Raw genomic sequence first — 18119 nt, 5'->3', positions numbered from 1 at the left:
TTGCTCACATAACCCTTCTACCCCTATATCTCTCTCTTCCTCTTCTGGGACTCCTATGATTCTGATTTTGTTCCTTTTTAATGAGTTACTCATTTCTCTAATTCTTAAATCGTGCTCTGTTGCCTCAGTCTCCCTTTTTTTTTCTGCTTCATTATTCTCTGTAAGTTTGTCCTCTATATCACTGATTCTCTGTTCTGCCTCATCAATCCTTGCCGCCATGGTATCCATCCATGATTGCAGCTCAGTTATTGCATTTTTTATTTCATCTGGACTACCTTTTCCTTCTTTTATCTCCGCAGAAAGGGATTCTAATCTATTTTCGACTCCAGCTAGTATTCTTATTATCGTGATTCTAAATTCTGGTTCATACATCTTGCTTGTATCGGTGTTGGTTAAGTCCCTGGCTGTCATTTCTTCCTGCACTTTCTGTTGGGGTGAATTCCTTCATTTCATCATTTTGAAGGGAGAAAAGGAAGTAATGAGGTAAAAAATAATAAAATTTAAAAATTATTAAAATTAAAAAATTAAAAACAAACACACACACACACACACACACACACACACAAACAAACAACAACAAATAAATGATGCTAGATCCTAGGTGTGTTTTGGTCTGGGTGTTGAAAGGGGCTTGATAGATTAGAGAAAAAGGGGAAAGGAAAAAAAAGGAAATTGTTTGAAAATGTGAAAAAGTGAATACACTGAAGTAGAATAAAATGAAATGATGGAAGTAAAATAGAATTTGAAAAAATTTCCACAAAAGTAAAAATATAGTAAAAAAAATTTAAAGAAAAAAATTTTAATAAAAACTGAAAATAGAAATGAATTTTTTCTCTTTCTGTATTCAGGAAGAAGAAAAGAAATGAAAAAGAGAAAAAAGAAAATTGAATAGATGGACCAGCGGACTGACTGAAATACGACTGAAATTACTTTGTTTTCCCCTAGAATCAAACTAAGAAGCTCTTTATAGTCCATAAACTAAGCAGGCAGAGAGACTCATGTTCCTGAAGAGCAAGGGTGGCCCAGTTGGGCGGGGCTTAGTGTAATGGCTCAGTTCTCCACTAGATGACGCTGCTTACCTTACTGGGGTGGTTTGTTGTGGCGCTTGTAGGTGCCTATGCGCGTGCGCGGGAGCAGTGAAAATGGCGTCACCCAGCTACCCGGTCTCTAGTATCGGAACTCTGCTCTCCCCAACCAGCAATTGTGCACCTGTCCTTTTTCTTCAGCTTCCTTCCACTCTCTGCTATTACACAGTCCGTGACCAAGCCCCAGGCAGCACTTCCCTCCCGAGTGTTGTCTCAGATGCAGCTGTTTTTTCCATCCCCTTATTTCTGAGGGACTGCGGCTTTGACCTGTTCCACCCCTCTGCAGGAGGGTCTCACCGAGCAATGGTCAGGTGCCGGCCGCACCCAGGAATGTTCACGGGACTGTGCTGCTGACAGCTACCAGAGACCGCGGCCGGGTGCCAGCCCGCCCCAGAAAAAGTTCTTGAGATAGTGTGGCAGCAGCGTTTCAGGGATTATGGCAAATCACAACACGCATCTAGCACCGGGCTTCACCCTTAATGACCTTGTTCCAGCACCAGCGAATGTGGTTGTTCACTGGGGCCTTGCCTTTGGGGGACCGACACGGCCTCTACCAGTTGTCCTCCCAGCAGGGGAACCGCCTCGCCCCGTGTAGCCTGAAGAACCCCAGACCTCGCTCTGTTCCTGGAGATTCGCCCTTCTCACCAGAGCACCTCCAGGTAACAAGCTTTGGAGTTTCAGACTCTGCACTCTCTGTTTATATAATCTTAATGGAATTTAAACCCTCTCCTTTCTCCCTTTTTAGTTCAGTCCCTGTGGCCGTTTCCACTTTTCCACTTTCTCTCCAGCTGCTTTTGAAGGGGGGGGTGCTTTCCCATATTCTCCCCCTGCCCCAACGTCTCCGTCCTCTCTCCTCACTCCGAAGTGGCTCCTTGACCTCCGTGGCTTCTCTCTCTCCGCCAGTTCAGCTCTCTGTGCCGCGTACCTGCTGGATTCTGTGGTTCAGCTTGTGCAGATTGTTGTGTTAATCCTCAGATCAGTTTTCTCGGTGTGCAGGATGGTTTAGTGTTGTTCTGGCTGTACTTCATGGACGGGAGACACAAAAAAAACTTGCGCGCTGTTCCACCATCTTGGCTCCTCCCCCTAAGGGAGAATTCTTAAATTTATTTATATTTACAAAATACACATGGATTTATTGTCATTGTTAAGTTTTCAAACAATTCATATAAGGAAAAAGTCCACCTTTCACCTCTTGACCCCAGCCCAACCCCACACTGCTAATAATTTAATGTGTATCCTTCTAGACATTGTCCTATGTATTAAGGAAATCTCTACATACAGAAATATTCAGTGTAAATACATCAATATTATTATTCCATATATATCAATCTCTAATTTGTCTTTTTTTACTTAGTAATAGATCTTAGAGATATTTCTCTCTTTGTACATACAAATCTACATTATTTTAAATTTTGTATTAGTGTATAAATTGAATTCATTCCTAATCCATAGATCAATGAGAACTTTAGATGGAACTTGACTGTAAAATGTATCAAGAAGAAATCATTTACATGAAAATCTGAGAAAGGAAGAAATATACAGGTCAGCGTGACTTCTCAAATATCAAATGATCTTCTAAGGCTATAGAAATTGAAACCAAGTGGTGTCCTATTCGATCAAGAAAACAGAATGGGGTTGCCTGGGTGGCTCAGTCAATTTAGCGTCAGACTCTTGATTTCAGCTAAGGTCATGATCTCACTCATAGTTTGTGGGATCCAGCCCCTCATCAGGTGCTGATAGCTCGGAACCTGCTTGGGATTCTCTCTCTCCCTCTCTCTCTGCCCCTACCCCACTTATGCTCTCTCTCTCAAAATAAATAAAATTTTTAAAAGGAAACAGAATAAAAGTTGAGGATAAGACAATTGAATTTAGTGGAACTTTCAAGCCAGTGGGAAAAGTGGGTGTTAGCTAAGCCATTTAAAAATAGCATAATCCCTCTATCACATTCTTAGAGTTCTCACTGCTGCTTTAGGCCTAATTATATAAACAAAACTGGGGAGGGGGACACAAATATAAGCTAGATATAGCCATGTGACACAATTCTAAACATGAGATTTGGGGGAAGTCTGCTGGGCAATTCTAGAAAGAATTTCAGCTTTTATTCCTTTCTTTCTGCTAGGGATGCTCTTGTAAGTCTTTGATGTTTGCAGTCAGTGTACCCGACCTATGACTATGAGCAAGAGACCAAAAGAGGGACAGAGATGACAGTTCAGCACACTCACAGCTTTAAGCTGCTGATCTAACCCTGCAACCATCACCCTGTAGACTTTAAATTGACATAAGATAAGCACCCACCTTCATTATTTTGCCTCTAATAACTGAGTTACCTGTTAACTTACAACAAAAAGAATTTCTAACAGATATAATAATATTGATCAGATTTAAGCTCCTTCTTCAAGCTTCAGTAGGCTAAGGTATAGCTTTTTAATTAATGCAGGGATTCTGAGACACCTATTAAGATTAGTTTGGTTTTTCTCCCTGTTGCATACTAATGCAGTGAATTCCACAAACAGATTTTTCTTTTGAACTATCATTAATGTCCTGGATAAACTCCAGTTGTTTGTTGATAAATTCTTTTGGTCTGATCTCCTAATGTTTAACGTGGTATTTTTATCTTCACGTTTATAAGTAAGAATGTCATATGGTTTTTTCCTTCTGATTTTCTTTTCTAGGTTATAAGAGCCTTATAAAATGAATTGATTAGCTTTCCATCTTTTCCCATACTTTCTTACAACAGGAACTCAATATGATTTACTGAATAGTTTCATGATATGGTTTCCCACTTTGCTATTTCTTCAAGACACTTCCCTGAAGACCTGTATTGCTTTCTAAAGACTTTTGATGATAGATTTCTATTTCTTTTGGATGCAATACCATGCTGAAAAGAGCTTAAGAAGTAGTAAGAAGATCCTCACGCAGTGGGGCTATCCTTGTCTAAAATAATATTTAAGTTTTATCAAAAGGAATAGTATTGTATTTTGAATTTTGTTTTTCTTCCTTTGTTCACCTTGCCTAGCAATGCGCTCATGCATGTAACAGGGGCTTGAATTCTTGTCAAGACAACTTATTACATGAACTCTCAGCAAATAGCATTGAGATAGCCTCTTGGAGCTTGACAACCAGAAGCTCATCAAAGCACATATTCCAGGCACAGTATTTATTTAAGAAACAATATTTAAGTCCCTACCATGGGCTGGAAACTGTGCTAATGACTGGGCATACAATGCTCAGATTCAAAAAGTCTAATCTTCTGGAAGAGACAGAAAAAAAAAAATAAACCATCAAGTACAGAATAGAATGATATGTTCTACTGGAAGAGCTGTATTTGCAAACAGCCATAAGCGGGGGGGGGGGGGGGGGGGGGGGGGGGTTTGTGAAGTGGAGAGAGATAATCAAATAATTGGTACTTTAAGGCTGCTAGATGGAGATGGAAAGACATTTAAAGAATTGGACAATGGGAGAAGAGCCAGAGATGTGCAGGGATTTGGACGCAGGAGCTAGTCAAGGAGTTGGCAAAATTGGACATTTTATAAAAATAAGAAATCAGAGCTAGGAACAAAATCAAGTTTCCCTCCCTACAAGGGGTCTGGAAATGAGGATGGGAAAGTTACACTAGACCTTCAACGTCCCTGCTAAAACTTTGAGAACAGGATGTTATTGTTAAATTTCTTAACAGTCCAGGAAAAGAGGACCCTGTGCCCAGTTTCCTTATCTGTAAAATTAAGATAACCATTGTACCACCTCCTAAAACTGGGTGAGGATTAATTGCTTTAATTTATATAATGCAGTCAGAATGGCACTTGGCAGGGGTGCCTGGGTGGCTCCGTCGGTTAAGCATCTGACCCGTTCAGGTCACGATATCAAGGATGGTGAGTTTGAGTCCTGCGTCAGGCTCCATGCTGGAGCTCAGAGCCTGGAGCCTGTTTTGGACTCTGTGTTTCCCTCTCTCTCTGCCCCACCCCTGCTTGTGCTCTCTCTCTGTCCTCAAAAATGAATAAACGTTAAAAAAAATTTTGTTTTTTTAAATGAATGGCACTTGGTGCTTCGTAAGTACTCCTTACATGTCAACCGTTTGAATCTGGTTAGAAGATTATTCCCTGATGTTCCACGTTTGTGGGCGGGAAGAAGCGGCAGTTCCAAGAGAGATGCCCAGGAGCACGTGCAGTGCCAGCTAAACCACTGCACCGGGGACGAGAAATAGCCATTCACGGGGATGGCCCGGCCAAATGGATCTCGGCCAGGAATCCGACTTGGGACACACACCAGCTGTCTCCAAGCACACGCCTTTCCCGGCTCCGCTCCCCGCTGTGAATCTCCCTTGCATTCACGATCTAGAAGTTTCCACCAGAAGAATCCTGTGCTCCGTGAAGTTTCCACGCACTGAACTAAGACAAGCCTCTGGGCCAGAGGGAAATCCCAGCCTCCTTTTTCAAATTCAATTTGACCACTTGCATTTTAGTTTCCTTTTCGTTTGTTGCATCAGACTCATTGTTATTTTCTGCATTCACTACGCAACGGCTGATGATGAAATAAAACTAAATTTAGCTGTTAAGTCTTAACTACTTAGAAGGTTTTGCTTCGGGCTGTTTCCCTTTAAAGAAGACCCAGAAACTGCTGCAGCCACCGGAAACGTCCAAGGAGCGAAGACAGCTAGCCACTCCCACTGTTAGCGGAGTTTATGCTGACTCAGCTGCTATTGTAAAAGTGTTGCCCATTTAATTCTCTTCTCAAGCCCGGCTGGGCCTGGCTCAGGCCACGCCTAAGAGGGGTCGTGAGAAAAAGAAATCCGGCTCAGAGCCTTGTCTGGCATTTGAAGGGAAACGTGAAGCCAGGCTTGATGCAGACTGGCGTCTGTGTCTCTGGGGGCCGGTCTGCAGTCGTAAGCAGCAGTGGCATTCCCGGCAGCAAGCGCGGGGAGACCCTGGGTGGGCGGCCCGGTGTGTGTCTCTCGGCCACCGGCCTGTTGATGGGAGCATTCCGAGGGTGGCAGGGGGATGCACAGTGCAGGACCCTCTGGCGGTGTGTGCGTGTTGGAGCAGGGCTGCGGGTAGCGCGAGGTAGGCAGGACCTTCAGCAAAGTGGCTTTGTCCCAGGGGATTCCAGGGGACCAGGAGGGAAACCGAGGAATGAGTCTAGTCAAAGGCCTGTGACAAGACACCCAGGATGTGGGAAAGGGAAAAGGAGAGAGGAGATCCTGAAACCAGGGTCACTTAGATCTCGGCTGCATGTTCCGCTTCGCCACACCGGGTCAGTAGCCCGAGGGTAATTGACCTCGGCAGCTGCTGGCTTGTAGTTACAGGGAAACCCCAATCCCAGAGGGCAGAATCAGCCTCCGGGGCTGAGTGAGGGCAAGAATACGGTGGCAGGTGACAGACTCTCCCCTCACCCCGAAAACAGGCTTTCGCATTGTGGTTCCAGAGATTCTCAGGAGCTCTTCTGCTCCCCAAGCAAAATTTCTCCAGTGAAAGGGAAATTTTGGTGAGATTACCACTCGTTTATTGTTGTAGAGAATATTCTTTTCTGAGCCAAGTTCTTCCTCGTTTCCTGTGTCTTCCTTACCTCCCATCGTCCTCCTTTGTCAATGGACTTCGCCCCAAGCGGAACCTCCCACCACAGTTGTTATCCAAGTTCAGGGGGAAAAATCACATTTGTGTGATGTGAATAGAACAACCGATAAAAAAGATTAATGTTATTATTAACCCATAATACTCATCTTCAATTAGCCACCCAAATGGGTTCTTGTAAATATCAACATCAGCTATTTTTAAATGTTTTGGTCACAAGACCCACCTATACTCTTAAAAAATATTGAGACCCCCCAGAGAGATTGCATTTGTGTGGGTTACATTTATTGATTCTTACTGATATGTACCATGGGAGAAATTAAAACGGAAAAAGTTTTAAATATTCATTCTTTTTAAAATGGGAAAAATAAGCCTATTAAATCTTAACATAAAAAAATATTTTTATGAAAGTACACTTGCCAAGGCAAAAAGAAATAAAGGATGTATTTTAAGGTTTTGCATATTGAATGTCTGGCTTCGTAGCAGGCAACTGGATTCTTGTATCTACTGTGCATTCAATCTGCTGTAATACCTCGTTTGTTTCAGTCTTTGGAGGAAATCCAGTCTCAAACAGATATGTGCTTGGAAAATGGAGAACCTCAAAGAATGCTAAAAGAGTCTCTGGGAACCTCGAGGTGCCCAGATTACCCTCTGAGAACCACTCATATACGTCATCATCACAGAAGGTTGAAAGGATACTTACTGCCCACAGTGAGTTTGAATTACTGTTCATCTGCCTATTTCCAATTCTGCCTATTTTCATTATAGTTTAGAAAAACAAGCAGGATTGGAAAACACTACACTCATGTGGTTGACATTGCTCAGGATTATCAGCTAAAAGGTTTAGGTAAGAGTATGTGTTCATTCACACCTTTGATTCTTGTTTACTAACCATCTTTCATTGTGAAATACAGCAATCATATACAAAAATGCACCAAACATGAGTAAACATTTTAATGGATAATTAAGGCAAATACTCACGTAGCCACCAGCTAACAAAAATAATCAAATTTCACAGCATTCCAGAAGCCCCACCACCATTACCATCCAGTGTGCCCCTCGTGGATGTAACTCCAACCCTCTGTACTAAAGGGAACCAGTATCCTGAATTTTATGGTAACCATATCCTTGCTTTGCTTTATAATTTTACTTTGAATCACCCAGTCCAGTTTTGCCTGTTTTTAAACTTATATAAGTGGACTATGTATTCTTTTGAGTTTAGTTTTTTCATTTATCATTATGTTTGTGAGATCTAGCCTTGTTTATACATATAATTGTGGTTCTTCGTTTTTCTTGTTATTTATGGTCCTATTACATGCATAGACTACAACATATTTATCCATACAACTTTTATGGGGTATTTGGGATGTTTCTCATTTGGGACTATTATGTATAGTATTGCAATGAATATTTTTGTGCATATATTCTGATGTATATCTGTATTATTTTTTCCCCCAGGATAATTCCTGAAAGTAGACTTACTGGGTCATAGGCCATGCATATTTTCACCTTTGCTAGATAAGGCCATAATGTTTTCCAAAGTAGCTGGACAAATTTAGACACTCAACAGTAGTGGATGAGAGTCTTTTTTATTCATATTGTCCTCACACTTGACATTTCTAGTCCTCTAATTATTTTACACACATCCGATGTATTTGTTTCTCCAAAAATTTGAAAAATCAATAAAAAAACCTTTTAGACATAATTTTTACAGAGTTGTCCAGGTACAGAGTCAAAATTAATAACTTTCACATGTATGTGTGTGTGTATGTGTTATTTATATATATATGAAAATGTAATGAGTTAGTCCCATTCAAGATTAGAAAATGTAATGAAAGAATCATTTCATTCATAATTATAACAATAAGAAAACATAAAACATTGGAGGAGGAAAGAATATGCAAGATATAATCAAGCCAACAGTAAAACTTTATTGAAAGACGTTTTAAAAATAGCTCAATGAAATGACAAGATTCACCATTTTTCTTTTTGAAGCGCTTAATAATTATTCAATAAATGTAGGTGTGTTTCTCAAGCGGAGGCTGGCATTGGCGGCCTATTTAGAGTCTGATTTCCCTTCCTAATGATGTTGCCCAGCCCACCACATGCTTAAGTGTCCCTTGCTCACCTACAAAATGAACCAATGAGAGAAGCTGCTTAATCTTCACTGGTGATCAAAGTGAAAACAATCTGTCTCAATTTAAGAGACAAAACTATGCAATGCTTTTCACTGGTTCCTGGCCAAAGAGGAGGATAACTTTCCCCGTCAATGTTATGTTTTAAAAAAAATTTTTTTTTTAATGTCCAGTTATTTTTGAGAGAGAGAGAGAGAGACACACACACACAGAGTGTGAGCGGGGGAGGGACAGAGAGAGGGAGACACAGAATCTGAAGCAGGCTCCAGGCTCTGAGCTGTCAGTACAGAGCCCAAAGTGGGGCTCGAACTCACGAACTGCAAGATCATGACCTGAGCTGAAGTCCAGTGCTTAACTGACTGAGCCACCCAGGCACCCCGGTTTTATTTTTTTAATTCAAGTCATACTTTATTCAGATTTCCTAATTACTTTTTTTTTTACCTAATGTTCTTTTTCTGTTCGAGGATCTCATTCAGAATGCCACCTCACATTTAATTGTCACATCCCCTTAGATTCCTCTTGGCTGTGACAATTTCTCAGTGGTGGACTTTTTATGATATTGTCAGTGGCATCATTTTTTTTAGTGTCATTTCCCAATTTTTTCTTGCTAGTATAAAAAGAGGTGATTGATTTTCAATATTGATCCTGTGCTCAGTCTCCTTGCTAATTTCACTTTTTAATTCTCATTGTTTATCTGTAGAGTCTTTTGTATTTTGTTGTAGATAATGAAGTAAAATATCTGAGATAGCCAGAGATTTGAATAGGCACCTCACAAAGAAAATATCCCAGTGGTCAATAAACGTAGGAAAATGTGCTGAACCTTATTAATGACCAGGGGACACAAATTAAAACTGTAATGAGATATCACTACACACCACGAGAATGGCTAAAATTAAAAACACTGGTGACACTGGGTATTGGCAAGAGTGTGATGCAAACGTGCCTTCCAAACACAGACAGCAAGAATGTAAATTGGCGCAAACATTTGGGAAATATGCTGGATATTATCTGTTAAAAATATGCATATTCTGTGACCCGGTTACTTCATCCTATGCATATACCCAAAGAAATACGTACAAATGCGCCTCAAAAGATACATACAAGGGTTTTCATAGCAGAATTCATTATGATGACAAAAAATCAAGAAGAAAAATACCTGAATGCTCATCCAGTAGTGAAAAGGGTAAAACACTGGGGCATTTCTAAGTAGATACAACACATTCATGCAAATCAAGGAACTGTAACTGCACAAACAACATTGGTGAATCTCACGGACATACTACTAAGTGGAAGAAGCCATTTATGCAAAGTTTAAAAACAGGCAGAATGTAGGGAGTTCAAAGGCACAGTGACCCTGTGGCAGGAGAGTGAAATAATGATTGCAAGGGGACAGACGGGGGTTTCTGTCCTGTGGATAATGCTTACGCCTTCACTTAGTTTGTGTTTACAAAGATGGGCAGAAGGTTTTATTTTATAATAATTTCTTGAGCTGTATACTTAAGATGCGTGCATGATTTTCTATGTAAAACATATAAACTTTTTTTTTCAAAAGGAGAAATGGGGGATTCTCCCTTTTATCTGTCAACATTCTCCCTTACTATCACCTTCGCTGCCCCTTCCAGGTTATCACCGAAAAGGGGTTTTGGGTGTTGATTTTGGTTCTGCCACTGTTCAGACACTTGTGAATAACTTTTCATCTTGTCCAATTTATCATTTTTTATGAAGCCTTTCCCTTGAAAAAATAGTTGAACAGATGATAAGACAACTGTAATTTTGCTTTCTGGGTACATACTCGTCCTGCATAGATAATGAATTGCATCAAAAAAGAGGAAGAACCACTTCCTGTGAGTTTATAGAAAAGCAACTTCAAATCATCAAATGATGACTCCAGATGGCTAGCCTGTTCAAGTTTTATTTTCTAAATGTCACTCTGCCTTGTCTGGAAAACCTCATTAACCAGAAGAAACTGGTGCAGGGGCAGGAAGTAGTTGTCTGCACCACAGAAAGCTGGTGGGAGAAAATGTGTGCAGAAAGCGATCTCCACAGGAACCCCTGGGTGGCTCAGTTGGTTAAGCATCCAACTCTTCATTTCGGCTCGGGTCATGATCTCATGGTCGTGACCTCACGGTTGTGAGATCAAGCCCCGAGCCCCATGGTGAGTATGGAGGCTGCTTGGGATTCTCTCTCTCTCTCTCTCTCTCTCTCTCTCTATATATATATATATATATATCTCAGGGCTGGGGCATTAATCCTGGCAATGCAGGTATACATGAGGCTACTCTAAGACATAGATATCCCTGATAGAGACAAGTTCTATGAATTTTTCTGTTTACTGTGATAAAACTCAAATAAATTAGAGGAATGAAACTAAAAATAAGAGACAGTGTCTTACAAAGGAAGAGACTTTAACCCATGCATAGATAGACTCCTGCTGTGATTTTTGCCAGATCCTCTGGAGAGGGGGTAGAGGAGAAATTTCATGAAGGAGACTAGAAGAGTGGACTACGGAGCACCTCACGAATACAATAGCGAGAACCGGGAAGTGGACACAGGGAAGAAACCAGAAAAAAAGAATTCCCTTTTCATTACCCTGCATCCCTCCCTTCTGTTCCAATCCCCGAGCTATGCTTTTATCTCCAACCTCCATAGCCACCAGAGCCTCCTGGCAAGGCTTCTTCCTGTCTCTCCCCACTCTAGTTCACCTCCAATATTTCTGCCTACTCTTCTGCCCAGGGCAAAGGGCTCCAGTCTCCCCTCTGACCCAAAGATCTCTTGACTTAAGTAAGTACAAATGCTACACTCTGGCATTCAAGAGCCTCCACAATACATCCTGAGTTCATTTTTCCACGTTCAGTCCCCTTGACTCCTGGCACTTAGCCTGTCCACAACCTGACTCTCCTTCTATTTGCTTCTTACAAATTTGTCCATTCTCCTGGCCCTGTTCATGCTGCCCCTCCATCTGGGGCATTGAGCACTCAACGAGTCCAAACGGCGCTGTATGATGAATGTAAAAATATGCATCATATTTTGAAGACAGCCTAAAAAAGCAGAATGTAACTATGTCATTAATAACTGTATTGATTACATGTTAAAATGATACTGTTTGGTTATATTATGTTAAATAAACACACCATTAAACTTAACTTTCCCCTTTTTTAATGTTTCTTTTTATCCTTTTAATGTAGCTAACTAGAAAATTTTAAATTGGGTAAGTGGCTCCCACTGTATTGCTATTGGACAGCATTGATCTAGAATGCCCTCTACCATATCACCTTCACCACGACCATCACCTTTCCAGGCACACCGTTTGCCTCCTTATCCTCCCATCAGCTGTAATCCCTTTGTCCTTTGAGAGCCACCATTGCCACCATGGTTGGCACCCTGTACCACCCTGAAGGCACTAGCTGTTGTCTACTCCACATTCCATGTGTGGTACACGGAAAGAGCACAGGTTTGAATGCAGTCCACTCATTTGATTATCTTTGTGTATCCTGTGTATATTACTTAGCCTCTTTGTACCCCAATTTCCTCCTCTGTAAAATGGGAGTAGTGATAACCCATCTCAAATGTTTACTGTGAGGGGACACCTGGGTGGCTCAGTCGGTTGAGCGACCAACTCTTGGTTTTGGCTCAGGTCATGATCTCGGGGTTTGTGAGTTCGAGCCCTACATCGGGCTCCATACTGGCAGTGTGAGAGTCTCTCTCTACCCCTCCCTCTACTCCTCCCCTGCTCGCACACACACACACTCTCTCTCTCAAAATAAATAAACTTTCTTTTATTTTTTAATAAAGTTATTTATTTATTTTGAGAGAGACAGAGACAGCGTGAGTTGGGGAGGAGCAGAGAGAGGGAGAGAGAGAGAACCCCAAGCAGGCTCTGTGCTGTCAGCACAGAGCCCGATGGGAGGCTGGAACCCACGAAACCGTGGGATCATGCCCTGAGCCAAAACCAAGAGTCGGACGCTCAACCGACTGAGCCACCCAGGCACCCCTACATACATAAACTTAAAAAAAAAGTTTAGTGTGAGAATTACTCAGAGAATGACGCCTAGAACTGCTCAATTTGTGGTAACTAATACTACGGCCACTATTGCCACCATTATTGATTTTAGATTATGGACTCTCTTATCAGAGATGACTGGAGGCTATTGGATGTGGGCAGGATGAGGAGGCCCTCTGCCACACCTGAGGAGCTCAGCTCTGGCCAAGCTCCAAGTCACCCTGGAGGAGTAGGCCCCAGTGACCAGACTCCTTGGATGACCTCCATTCGCTGAATGCAAGGACCCATCTCTAGGTTGACTCACCTCTATGACTCCTTGCATTGGCCTTTGTGGTATGAGCCTTGGATGATTCCAGGCACCCCTATTCTGGCCATTTTTGAAAAAAACAATCTTCCTTGTTCTCCAAATATTTGCAGAAATTTATATTTCCATTGAGTGTATATCAGAGTAACCATTTCCCCAAGGCCTTTGCAAGTCTTACTGGTGAAAAATGATTACCTCGTTACTAGTTTGACACATTTCTTAGTAATAGTGAGCAGATTTTCATTTCTTTTATTGGCCCTTTAAATGTCTTTTCCTGATATCTGGCTGTTTACAAACTTCTCTAGTTGATAGGTTTCTATTAATTTTAAGGGCTGTTTGTATGTGAAGAAAATTAATCCCTTTTTCTCATTGCGTATTGTAACAATGTCTTTAACTTTGACTTTTTTGGTCATTCTGAAATTTATAACTTATTTCTAGCCATATTTATCAATTACTCCTATATAGTTTAACATATATATGTATATGTACGTATGTATATATATACATATATAGGGGCGCATGAGTGGCTCAGTCAGCTAAGCGTCTGACTTCAGCTCAGGACATGAGCTCGTTGTCCGAGCATTATATATAGTCTATACCATATGGTACCATTTTTTATTTTCTGAAAATAATTCCCTTTGGCCAATATACTATTTTTTATCTACTGTTGCTAACATTTTCCCCCAGATTAAAGTTTTTCACCAGTGCCAGATTTCCCCTAAACTTCTTGTATCTTGAGACTCTATCTTATTCAACAAAATTGAGACTTTTTTCTTTTATTTCTAATTATTTCCTACATATGTTACTTTATTTCTGAGTTTGTCTAATTCTGATTTATGGTGTTTTTTCTCATTTCTTAATATTTTAAACTCCTTTGGTAACATGAGGTTAAAATTTTGATCTGTTTTGTGCATGCATATTCCTGGTACATTCTCATTATCTACCGAGATATTATTTACTCCTCATTCACTTTTTTCTATTAATCACCTTGTATGAATCTCAATCTTAATGCATTCTGTTGCGCCATTTTATAGGAGTTTACTTTTCCTAAACTTCTAGAAGAAATGGTTTGGTAGTTTTTCTAACTTCACAGAGCTCCCTCTTCTGTTGCTTTTGTGAAGTGTTCAAAAATGGCCACTTGTTCTGAGTTGTGCGTTCCCAAGCTGGTCTGGTTTTCTCTTTCCTTGCCTCTGTTGTTTCCATCCTGCTCAAATTTGATTCTACTTCTAGCAGCTTCTCCTCCATGTAGGGTCCTTTCCCAAAGGGGAGCTGTACCCGGTTGGTTTGAAAACAACTTGTATTCTAGACTGTTCTAGCGCCTTTCGGAATTTACTGAGACCTCTCACACTTCCCGGCTATTGATTTGGTCAAAATCCCTGTTTCAACTGTTGTTCTCAAATCGGCCGGGATGGCTTTCCAGTAAATACCTCTTGGCTATTTTAAGGTTCTCGAGTCCGTTGCTTTTCTGTGCTTTCTCCCACACAGACAGTGTTACCAGACAGGTTCCGTGGAATTTGGTGGTTTGTCCTCATTGGCTTGCATTCTGTGGTCCGTGTCAACAAGTTTTGTGTCAAATGGGATTTTGGTTTCTATCTAGTATCAGCGCCTGGTTTTGCAGGGGGACTAGGGGAAATTCAGAGCTATACTGCCACCTTGGCCATCTTCCCGGAATCTTGTCTCCATATTTTTGGATTGTCCGCTACATCTTCTCAGCTCTCCATACTCCTATTTGAATGAATATCACTAGGATCTTTCCTATTCCCCCAACTTAGAAGGAAAGATAAATTGCTTCCTCTCCACCCCATTTAGAAGGGATTGCACCAACACAGTTCAAGCACAAGTAATTTTCTTAGGAACACCTCAGATATCACCAATAGATACTCCCTCCTGGGGAGAGCTGATTACATACAGCCAACTAAGAAGAAAGAATAGGACTAGGGGAATATTTAGGAGATATGTGGAGCATATTGTAAAGATCAGAAGACAGGAAACGTATTGATGATGGGAAACCTGGCGCTCACAGTTGCTGCTGGCTCATAAATCCACATTTACCTGGCTACTTCCAGCCTCTATCTCAATTTGTTACAATAGAAGTAACGTCCCGGTACATTAAGCATATATAGAAATCACCATAGTCAACAGAACTGATGCTGCTATCTGAAAAATGATAGAGGATTTCTTCAAGCATTTGAATCGGGTGCTGTCAGGAAATGAGAGAGTTCACATAAATGAATTCGTTCTCCACCACTAGCTCCATAGTCTAAAATTTTCGTTAAGTCTCCTAACTGTTCTGCCTGTATCCATTCTGTGCTCCCTCCATTACTTATTGCTTACTGTAGGCAATTTTCCCCCCAAATCTAATCAAGTTATTCCACTTCGCCTAAAACCTTTCCATGGCTTCTATTGCTCTACACACACACACACACACACACACACACACACACACACACAAACTTCTTAGCCAAACCCTGTGCTATCTGGCTCCCACCTGCCCTTTGACCTCATCTCAGGCCATTCTCTGGCCATTCTCTGACTTGAAGGTCACATTTGCCTTTGATCAAGTTCTTTACCCTTTGGCTTTTGGTCAAGTTCTTCCCACCACAGGGCCTTTGCACATGTAGTTCCATCTGATCTTCCTTTTGATTTCAGCTTCATGGTCACTATCACAGGACAGTCTTCTCTGACCTCTCCTACTACATATGTCCCCATGTCATAGGAACTCCTGGTACTACAAGCCTTTCCTCTGCAACATTGTCATCATTGTATTTTACTTCTGTGTAATTCTTTGATTAATGTTCTTCTCCCCTAGTAAACTGTACAATCCATGAAAGTGAGGATTACAATCTGTAGCAGCTCAGATGAGTTCTTTGCACTCAGTGAGGTTTTGGTAAATTCAGGTTGAAAGATAAGGCAAGGTTTTCTGAAAACTTAAAAGTTATTAACTTTAAATGTAAAAATAATTACAAATTATTTTTGTATTAAAATCTTTAGAAATGTACATATGCCTTCCTGCTTATATAAGCAGGATATAAAAATATTAATTTAATTTTTAATGATTCTTTTATTAAACTCTGTTACTATATTCTAGCAAAAAGAAAATGGCCTTAAAAATATTGACGTAGAACCATGTGTTTCTACAGTAACATCCTCTGATTGCTTGATTTTTTTCCCTCCCATTTTCCTTCTAGACCTCTTTATAAATTGTTGTTTGTGTGAGAATGGAAAATCAGATGTTTAGATTTATTAGAAGAATATACAAAATAAGAATAAATTGGCCCTCGATAATGATTACAAAAGACCCTATATGGGGAGCCACAAACTTTTATGCATGGCTTGTACAACATTCATTTTGTCTGTTTAGAAATATTGCTTAATCCTTAGTTTTCAGTTATATTCTGGATATAAAACAATAAATAAGGTTAGGGGCACCTGGGTGGCTCAGTCAGTTGAGCATCCAATTTTGGCTCAGATCATGATTCTCACGGTTTGTGAGTTCAAGCCCTGTGTCAGGCTCTGTGCTGACAGCTCAGAGCCTGGAGCCTGCTTGGGACTCTGTGTCTCCCTCTCTCTCTGCCCCTCCCCTGCTCACACTCTGTCTCTCAAAAATAAATAGACATAAAAAAATAGTAAATAAGGTTAATAAAACTATGTGGTGTCTTGCTGTATACACTTAAGGCCCTACAAAAATATTGAGATCAACTTAGTTTTCACGCTATTCTATTTTACAGAGGCAAAAAAAAAAAAAAGGTAGGTGTCTTTTTTTTAATGATAAACTGCATATATTTACTGTTTTGTGATAGTGTAATTGGGAGTTAAACTTAATTCTTAGGAAAAAGAAAACTCTCACTCAAAGACCCCCCCCTCCAAAAAAAACCCATCTCATAAAACTAAAAAAGAAAAATAAAAAATCTTTGCCAAATGAAAGAACCCTGTAATGGTAGAGTTCTGAATGATTGAGCTTACTTTTTTCCCTTAGTAACTGAGAATTCATTGAAATTATACAAAACATTAGAAATCCTCACAGTTTGTATATCTTATTCCTAATCTATGGAGTTTAAAGAAAAAGAGTTTTAGAGACTGCTATTAACTTAAATGACATAGGAAAACTGAAAGGGAGAACTGAAAGTGGGAAATTCCTATGAAATAGAAAGGGGACCATCCTGTATAAATAGGCCATACTCATGGAAGAAGGGCATTCACACTGCAAACTCTCGAAGTCTTTGCTTCAGCACCTAGACAGTAGCAGGCAAGACTTCCTATTTTCATCATGACCGGCAGGTGCATCCTCCAAATCGCTCTCTTGGCGTGTTTCTTCACCACCGTGCATTCCGTGAGCTACAAGTTGCTTGGATTCCAACTAAGAAGCAGCAGTTTGGAGTGTCAGGAGCTCCTGCTGAACTTGAACAGAACCTCTAAATATTGCCTCAAGGACAGGATGAACTTCGAGGTCCCTGAGGAGATTAAAAAATCACAGCGGTTCCAGAAGGAGGAAGCCATACTGGTCATCAACGAGATGTTCCAGAAGATCTTTAATATTTTCAGTAGAAACACCTCTAGCACGGGATGGAATGAGACCACTGTTGAGAACCTCCTTGCGACACTCCACTGGCAGAAGGAACACCTGGAAACGATCCTGGAGGAAATCATGGAGGAGGAAAACTTCACCTGGGACAATACGACCCTTCTGCACCTGAAGAAATACTACTTAAGGATCGTGCGGTACCTGAAGGCCAAGGAGTACAGCATCTGTGCCTGGACAGTAGTCCACGCAGAAATCCTCAGGAACTTTTTCTTCCTTGAGAGACTTACAGATTATCTCCAAAACTGAAGCTCTCCCAGCCTGTACCTCTGGGAATGGACGATGCTGGCAATGGATTCAGGGATTCTTCAACTCACAGAGACTCTGTAAGTGACTGGCAGCTAATGTACTCCATGTGAAAGAACAAAGACTTTAAATTGTTTTATTAATATATGCATTAAGTTATTTTTCTATTTATTTAAATTTTTCCCCGGAAAATAAATTTTTTTATG

At 40.7% G+C, this 18119-nt stretch overlaps 1 protein-coding gene across 1 annotated transcript; it reads left to right on the top strand.

The window, feature by feature from the left end:
* Window positions 1-17355: 17355 nt before the first annotated feature.
* On the top strand, window positions 17356-17916 carry IFNB1 (interferon beta 1). Its single transcript, XM_007098516.3, has one exon. The coding sequence runs from the start codon at window positions 17356-17358 to the stop codon at window positions 17914-17916; it is 561 nt and encodes a 186-aa protein (XP_007098578.2).
* Window positions 17917-18119: the final 203 nt, after the last annotated feature.

Source organism: Panthera tigris, chromosome D4 (genome assembly GCF_018350195.1).
Source record: "Panthera tigris isolate Pti1 chromosome D4, P.tigris_Pti1_mat1.1, whole genome shotgun sequence".
NCBI classification, from domain to species: Eukaryota; Metazoa; Chordata; class Mammalia; order Carnivora; family Felidae; genus Panthera; species Panthera tigris.
This window is presented reverse-complemented; position numbering and strand designations above follow the sequence as displayed.

Coding starts and splice junctions, on each gene's coding strand:
- IFNB1 (XM_007098516.3), top strand. CDS start 17,356: ATGACCGGCAGGTGCATCCTCCAAATCGCTCTCTTGGCGTGTTTCTTC.